At 35.2% G+C, this 9,305-nt stretch overlaps 1 protein-coding gene across 1 annotated transcript; it reads left to right on the top strand.

The window, feature by feature from the left end:
* The first annotated feature begins 688 nt into the window (after nt 1-688).
* On the top strand, nt 689-2,970 carry LOC103970484 (uncharacterized). The gene has a single exon (XM_009384271.3). The coding sequence runs from the start codon at nt 780-782 to the stop codon at nt 2,613-2,615; it is 1,836 nt and encodes a 611-aa protein (XP_009382546.2). The 5' UTR covers nt 689-779; the 3' UTR covers nt 2,616-2,970.
* The last annotated feature ends 6,335 nt before the right edge of the window (nt 2,971-9,305 follow it).

The raw sequence follows: 9,305 nt of genomic DNA, 5'->3' as shown, positions 1-9,305 counted from the left end.
AGCCTTTTAACCCATAGCATATCACACATCATAACTTTCAATCCTGTGCACATCATCGTCTTCGACTTTTCTAAACCATTACACAATCGTCCATCAAAGCTCCAACTTTCAATCCTCACATAGGACTCACAACCATCGTTGAAAAGTACCTGCTATACCTTATCACACCATCGTGTAGTCACACCCTTCTACTTTACTATTACCTTTGCGATCCTCAATCAAAAAGGAACATATCGAGATGATCAAATCAAATCAACTAAGTCAGAAAACTAAATCGGGTCAAGCAAGTCCCGCAAGCGGGCGTATTGACTCATGTTAACTTCACAAAAAACTCAGAATCAAATATTTTTTTTATTTTTTTTAAACGGCAAAGGACCTCAAAAGAATAGTATTTTTTGACTTGATAATGTTTTTTTCCCCGATAAGTGAAGGGTGTGCGTTATAGTGGATATACGTTTTAGTATATTTATATTTAGTCTAATTTTTAGTACAATTCATCCTAAAGTTTAGGAATAATAAAATTAAATTAAATTAGAAAATGATTGAATGGAGGGTATTGTTGGCATGTTGGATTGAACGGTTGGGATGTAAATATCTGACAGATGAAGGGTGAACATTGTGCATTGGAGGGAACCGGTATTATCCGAATTGGAGAGGATCCGAATGCTGTCGAACCCAAGGCCGCTACTTCTTCTTTGATGACAGAAACTAGGGTTTTGTCGTCGATAGATATCACATCCTGAGTTAGGTTTTCGCCGACCCAGATTCTTGGCTATCCCATGGCGATCGATCTGTTCGATGGATCGGATTCGAGCACTGACGAAGCCGAGCTTACCACTATCAAGGTCGACGAGAACTACGCGCGGCGGTTGGAGCACAACAAGCGCCGCGAGGCCCTTCAGCGGCTGCAGGAACTCAAGAAGCGCGGCCTCGCCGGTGGCTCTGACGACTCCGAGGAGTCCTCCGGTGATGATGACGATGAAGACGAGGAACCAGATAAGTCCGGCGAGAACGACCTCAAGTTCTTCGAGACCCTCGTCAGGGTCAAGAAAAAGGACCCCGCCATCCTATCCGACAACGTGAAGGTCTATTCCTCCGATGAGGAGGAGGATGAGAAGCCAAGAGCTGCCAAAAAGGAGCGACCTTTGTACCTGAAGGACGTCAACGCTCGACATTTGATTGAAGAGGGGCCAGACTTTGAGGAGAAGCCATTCAAATATGACTCGAAGGTCTACAACAAGGAACAGGCTGAGGGGATAAAGGCATTCTTGGAAGCGGAGAAGGCAGCTTTCGCATTCGTCGACGATGAGGACGATATCCTGAAGATGAAGGAGAAGGCTGGAGAAGCAGAGAAGGACGAGAACACCCAAAAGATGGATCAGAACTTGGATGAGTATTTCGGGAAGGACGATGATCTGAGCGATAATGAGAAGTTCTTAAAGGAATACCTGCGGAACAGAATGTGGATTGGCGAGGAAAAGGATAAGAAGCCTTCTTTTGATGATCTCTTTGGTGTTTCAGAGGATGAGGATGAGCTGGACAAGCAGGATAAGTTCGAGGCTGATTACAACTTCAGGTTTGAGGAAGGGGGTGCAGACCGAGTGTTGGGTCACTCGAGGGTCATCGAGGGATCAGTGAGGAAGAAGACGAGCAGTAGGAAATTGCAAAGGAAGAGCAAGGAGGAGAGAATGTCACAGGCAGAGTTCGAGAGGAAGGAGGAGCTGAAGCACCTGAAGAACCTGAAGAAGAAGGAGATCCAGGAGAAGCTCCAGAAGATCAGAGCAATTGCTGGGATCGGAGATGATGGGACTGTCAAGCTAGATGAAGATGATCTGGAGGAGGACTTTGATCCTGAGGAATATGATAAGAAGATGAAAGAGATGTTTGGGGATGTTTATTATGATGCTGAGGATGTCGATCCTGGATTTGGGAGTCAGGAAGATGAGGATTTGGAGAAACCAGACTTCGACATGGAGGATGAGTTGCTTGGGCTTCCCAAGGGTTGGGATACCAGTGGAACTGAGGGGTTTGAAGCAACTAGGAAAAGGATATTGAAACAGAGGGAGGAAGAGGAACCAGAGAAAGAGGATGGTAAGAGGAAGAGGAAACGTAAAATCTATCTCAAGGAGAAGGTGGAGCTTGATAAGGAATTGGAGGAGTACTATAAATTGGATTATGAAGATACAATCGGGGACCTCAAAACTCGATTCAAATATAAGTCTGTTCCAGCTAATAGATTTGGGATGCGGCCTGAGGAGATTTTAATGGCAAATGACAAGGACTTGAACCAATATGTTTCTCTGAAGAAGTTAGCACCATATAGGGAGAAAGAGTGGAAGGTCACATATCATCAGAAGTTGAAGAAGGATTTGATTCTTCATGGAGAAAAATCCGACCAGAAGAGCAGCAAGAAGAGCAAACCAAACGGAATTTCTGTTTCTACAGAGCCAGACAAGGAAAAACAGGTACCTGAGATGGAGGAACCAAATGATGAGGAAGTAAATAACTCATCTAGGCGTAGTAGAAGAAGACGCCGCCAAGCAGAATTGAAACTGTCGAGGTCCAGGCTTATGGCATATGGAAAAATACCTTCAAAATCACGGAAAAAACACTAACCAGTGTTGAAGAGAATGATTACTGAAAGAGCATCTACTAAAAATCCGGTGAGACTTTGTTTAAACGATGTAGGGAAAGGGACCTGTCAAAATGAGGGTTGTCATTCGTGAACATTATTTTTTGCTCTGATCCTTTTTTCTATAAAATCTTTGGTCATCTGTGTTGTATCGGTGGTACTGGCTTTTCCAATTTTGGTTCTTGGTCATTTCATGTGTGTTTAGTGACTTTAGTCTAATCTTTGCCCAGTCAGTTCTCTTATCCACTATGTATTTTAGCACATTCTTGGTTACACTTCTTGGACAATATTGGAGCCTTTTTTTATTCTACATTAATGCAATGAGATCATGTGCGCAACTGTGTCTCCATACAAACAGTTTTTTCACTTGAACTGGTGCATGCCGTGTATCTTTGTAGAGAGTTGTATGGTGGCTGGATGGAGCTCTTGCCACAGATTGCTTTGCCATGTGCATGTTTCTTATTTATCATTGAACCAATTTCATGTAGTGATATGCTGCTTGAGATCTATATTCTTTTTGTTACAAGATATCTTATGTATTGGATAGGTATATTTTTTTATTAGGATGTTTTAATACCACTTTTGTAATTTTAAAATGGTTATTTGTGATATTTATTTTGCATCTTTGGAGAAGGAATTTATGTGAATGATTAGCATGTCTTACAAAGAGACAATAGGCCACAAGCAGACAGTTTAAATTTAGTTAAAATTGGAACCGATATTTAGTGATTATACACCATATTTTGAGTATGTCTAATTAATGCATTTAACAAGGTGAAAAATGTGGACTTAAAACAGATCCTCAAGTACCTTTATTGTTATGGGGAACTCGCTGAACACTCCTTTTGTCCTAACACTGCTGATTACTCCATAATAAAATCTGTTCTTACAGCAATGTAATTATGCTTCTTTGTTTTCTTCATATCTATCTCTATGGATTCTATTGTATACTTCTTTAGCATCAATAAAAGCCATGTGTGAGCCTTTTATCCTCTATTTTTTTTCATTAATTGTAGTGTTAAATAGCACAGTAGGCTGTTCTGCTTTTTAGGATCTTAACAGTTTGCAGCTTAAGTAATTGTGTAGGTATAGCTTTTAACATAAATTTTGGAGAGAAGCTGCTGGCACATATTTTATGAAGTTTGATCAAGCCTCTTTTACTTGGTAATAACTGTTTTCTTTCTTGACTATATGATGCATTGGGTAAGACTACCATCACTAGGCTAAAAGCATGATCTATAATTTGGTATGTGTGATTCATCTAAATTTCTTTGATGCAATTACAGTTCAAAAATTTTCAGTGCATTATCATGTGAGACTGATCAAAGAATTATTTCTGTTCATTTTCCTTTTTGTTTTATGTAACTATTAAAAGAATACAACTTTTCGGAAGTACTTTGAGGTTTGTGTGTCCTTCAAGCTGTCGAGATCAAGACAATACTCTGCATGCATGGATTTAGTGACATCTAATCCTCTGTGAAGTGTTTATTCTTTTTATGCTTTTACTTTTTTCAAGTTTAGATTCTATATATATATATAATATTTGTGCATATGAGTTTGACATTGTGAGCTTTATCTGATTTTGCTTCCCATGTTTCCAACATCTGGCCTGATCATCAAGTGCCTCCAACACATTCTTCCTTCATTGCACATTAGCTTAACTAGTTATTGTTTTTTCTTGTGCTAGATAGCTGGTGGATTCATTATTAACCTTTCTAATGCTCATTTCAGTCTTTTACAGAGAGATATTGGTGTTAATTTATTCCGAGCTGTTCTTGTTTCTCTATTATGGATTTGTGAACCCATTGCAAACAAGGACTGAGCATGCTTCTAAAAATGTTGTTCTCTAGTTTGTCGGAAAATAATTATTGTGATCCAATTCTTTAGTTAAAATTAATTGTATTTCTTTGTTAATAGTTACAGATTGAATCTTATTCTTATCCTGCAAGGAAATAAAATTATTGTTCCGGATGGAATTAAAGATAATTATTTTTCTTTAAGAAAATTTATAGACTATATCGTCTTGCTTGCTTATAGGAAAGAAAACAAGGTTGTCACCTACTAATGGTGTATGATTGAGAGGAATAATATTCGAACATGTTTTCGTTAAGATGCTGTAATATTAGGGACAGGTAATTGACTTGTTCTGTGGTGATGAAAGCTTGCATGCGAGTTGCTGAGTTGATGCAGACGTAGAAACGAACGAGGATTCTCGCAGTGGAGTGGGTAGTGTAAGCCTCGATACGGGACTCGCGTAGCTTTAGGTAATCATTGACCAAGTCAAAATAGGAAACAATATTATCTAATGTGAAATCGTTGACCAAGTCAATATTATCAATATTATGATAAATTAATTGAATTAGGTTCAAATCGAATCAGAAAATCAAATCAAATCAAATCAATCAGTTAAGTTAATCAAATCAATACAAAATTCTTTAAAAAATTAAAATTAATATCATAATTTTGTAAATGATATAAGTCAATTTCATCAATCTTAATATGTTGATCCAATTATTTAAAAATATATTTTTTTAAAATATATTTAAAATTATAAATCGATTTACCAAACCAATTTGGGTTCGAACTTATCTTATTTTAACTGATTAATAATATAATTTATTTTGTTGAAGGGTTGACCCATATGATGTTCACGTTGACATTATTGTCCGATTTAGCAGATGATGATACATCAAAGACTATCTCCGACAAGCAGCAGCAGCAGCATCAAAACCTCTCCTCGGCCTCTCTCGTTCGACCCACTAGAATCGGAGAAGAAGGTGAATAGGAGGAGAGACCACATATGGCGACGCAAAGGGCGACTGCTGCCTCTCCCTGCACTTGCCATCTGCATGGCGGCGCTGCTGCTGGCCGCCGCGGAGGCCACACCATCCGGCGGATTCTTCACGGGGGCCGTCGACGAGTTCTTCGTGCTCGACTCCGAGGTCAACCGGAGGATCCTCGCCAGCACGCAGGACTACCTCAGCTACAACATGCTGAAAGCAGACTCCGTTCCTTGCTCTCGTCGCGGTGCGGCCTACGGTAATTGCTGCGCCGGTGCCGAGGCCAATCCCTACGATCGTGGCTGCAGCCAAATCACACGATGCCGGAGTTTGCGAAGATGCTGATAAGCTCAGATAATTTAGATGTTGATGATCGACGATAAATAAACTCTGAATCGATTCTCATCTTCGTATCTTAGCTCATGTAAATAAGGTGAGACAAGAAGAAGGGTATCGTCCGTATCTCACATACGGCAACACATATATTCTCGACGGTCGATGTTGGATTTCACATGAGATCTTATCGTCCATCTTCTTCGTGTCGGCTTCCGTAGACTACACTCGAAGGCTTCTCCAACCATGGCATGAATGTCGCATCCACCGTTAGGCCATGTTGTTGATGCGATCTGATGCATCGATTGATTGGTGCGTCCCCACCCAACGAACAAAGGATAAGGACTACATCTACCTGGCAAGCACGTTACCTATTTGGATTGACAAGTAATCCCAATTAGGATGCTTAAAATATTTATAATTATATTTATAAAAATTATTTGCTATTAAATTCTCTCTGAAGAGAACTGAGAGAAACTAAAATTTTAATTTACATGTATAAATAAATTTATAATTAATCTCACATAATGAATTTTTGATTCTAAGCCTCTCATATTAAATACTATATATATATATATATATATATATATATATATATATATATGTTATAACTTATGACATGAATTATATTTGTAGGTATAATAGTTTTAGGATTTAATTGAAAGCATGGACCCACTCCTACTTGGAAATGATTGTGACCATCAATCCAAACATTGTTGCAATTATTAGGTAAGGGAGTAATATATATATATATATATATATATATATATATATATATATATATATATATATATATATATATATATATGTGATATACGTACATGTCACTTTTGAAGCATGTGAAGCAATTGACTTACCTAATTCAGCCATACAGGGGCAGTTTGGGAATTGAATGGTCATAGCATCCTACAAAAAGAAAGGACAGCTCAATTATAGTATCATCTTATTCATGGTTTCCTTTTTAATTTGATTAGCTAATGTTGCATAGCTTTTATACGATTGATAAGCATGTATTATAGCAAGAAACAAATATAATAGGGATTTATTTTGATATATAGCTTAACATGGATAATTTAGCCTAAATACGGAAACAATTTCACCTTTCTTTTATTTGGCTTATATCATATATTTTTATCAATTAATTATTATCATTTTTTTATTTTTATAAATTAATTTTAATCTTGTTTACTTTTGATGTTTAAACTAAAATTAATAATTATGTACTCATCAAATTCTTTTAAGTCAATCTTAATCTTATTCACTTCCGATATAGGATTAAGAAAGTCAATCTTAATCTTATTCAATTTTTATAACTTAAATCATAATTTTTGATAAAAGAGTAATAATATTATTATACCAAAATTTACCCTCACATGTGAAAAAATGGCTACCCTATTATGATAGTTGACAACAAGATGTTAAGAGTTTCAATTAAGAAAGCCATAGTTGTCTTGCAAGTTTGGCCATCTAAAATACCAAAAATGATAGTTAAACCATTTAATCATCTTTCGCTTGATATTTTGTCATGTTCTTAGTAGATTAGTTTGTTAAATAGCATGAGGTCAAATCTCCTTTTTCTTTGGCACATAATCCATTTAGTGCATAAGTCCTTTAGACAAAACCACACTCAAATAAAGTCTTAGCATTGCTTTTTGAGCAATCTCTTAAAAAAATTCCAAAAAAAAAAGATCAACAATTTTGATCCCCCTTTTTTTTTCATTCAGATATATACAAAATTATATTTTTTATTTAAATTAAAAAAAATATTAAATATATCCCTAATCTCTCTTAGCTCCGTTATATCATTCTGAATAATTTCTCTATACTTCTTAGTAACTTAATACATCCATCTCTTATTACCTTGCTAACATGAATTATTCGAGACATTTATCTCAAAATAATATGATGTCATTTTGCTATATATAAAATTATATATATATATATATATATATATATATATTTTTTTTTTTTATTCAGCTATATATAAAATTATATTTTTATTTAAATAAAAAAAAGATTAAATGTATCCCTAATCTCTCTTAGCTCCGTTATATCTCGAATAATTCCTCTATACTTCTTAGTAACTGAATACATCCATCTCTTATTACCTCGCTAACATGAATTATTCTAGACATTTATCTCAAAATAATACGATGCCATTTTGCTATTTCTCGTGATGTTCAACAATCAACAATAATAGTTTAGCAAATCAAAAACTTACTAATTTTAACGTAATATTAGAAATAAAAAAATGAAAGCATGATTGTTGATTTTTTTTAAAGCTAGTCAATAGTACATTCAATTCAATGAATGCGATTTCAAATCTTAATTTTTAGTTAAGTATAAAAATATATTAGATAAGATTTGATGCACTAAATCTTTGATCAGTGGAGTAAGTCTGTTTTATATGTATTATGATTGTTGGATTGGTTAAGTGGATGTATAAATCAACCTTTTCTTCGTTCGCGATGGACAAATGACCGGAAAAAGGACGCAATTGACCAAAACGGCAAAGTCAACGAGCAAACGTCGAGTGCAACCCGGTGAGGATTCCGGAACGCCAAGGCGGTAAGATGACCGAGGGAAGAAGCGCATGTGCCCCACGTTGGCGTCCATGTGCTGCACCCTCGCCACTCGCCACAATTATTACCGAGTCGAATCGCAACTCACCGGTTCGACTCGGCCCTGCCCGCGTCCAACCACCGCGAGTCTACCGGTCTTCAGCATCATCATCACAGTATTCTTTTCGGAATACTTGTAAGAATTAAAGAAAGAAAATAAATTATTATATTATTTACTTAATCATTCTCATTCACAAAATTATCATATTTATTAATGTGTTTTATATTTTTATATAAAATACATTAAACTTATATGATCCAATCAATAAACTTATTGGTTTGTTAATACAGGTTTTGGATTGATAATTAGTTGGATCCAAAAACAAATAAAAGTAGAATTCATGGGCACCTTATTTCTTAGACTATTGGACCAATTTGGCCTATTTAGATTGAGATTAGAATCTGAGTGCTGGCCTGAGATGAGTTTTGTTTATTTAGGTATTATGAGTTGTTGGTGTTTTGAGTAATTAGTCTAAAACACTCTTAAATTGGCAGTGTGAGTTTTGTGGTGTTTTGGTAGCTTCATAAATGAAATGTGTATCGTTCAATATACAACAACAACAAAAAAAAGAATCCTTTGAGAGTGAAAGTTTGTCTAAATTTTAATTTTTTTTATTTAAAATATTTTTTTTAATTTAATATAAATATTTAAAATATTTAAAATATGATTGTGATGGACTTATAAAAAATTGAATAATTAAATTCTCATTACAAACTAATAAAATATGTTATTGATCTTGATAGATTATTGTAATATATTGGGCTCCAATCCCATCTTTATCACACACACACACACACACACACACAAATATATATATATATATATATATATATGTCTAATTTTTATATTAAGATAAATTATATTTATTTAAAAAAATATATATATTTAATATACTAAATATATTTTTATATGAAATCTTAAATATATATATTTTTTAT

This window comes from Musa acuminata, chromosome BXJ1-11 (genome assembly GCF_036884655.1).
Source record: "Musa acuminata AAA Group cultivar baxijiao chromosome BXJ1-11, Cavendish_Baxijiao_AAA, whole genome shotgun sequence".
Taxonomy (NCBI): Eukaryota; Viridiplantae; Streptophyta; class Magnoliopsida; order Zingiberales; family Musaceae; genus Musa; species Musa acuminata.
The sequence above is the reverse complement of the archived record's forward strand: the minus strand, read 5'-3'. Positions and strand labels throughout refer to the sequence as shown.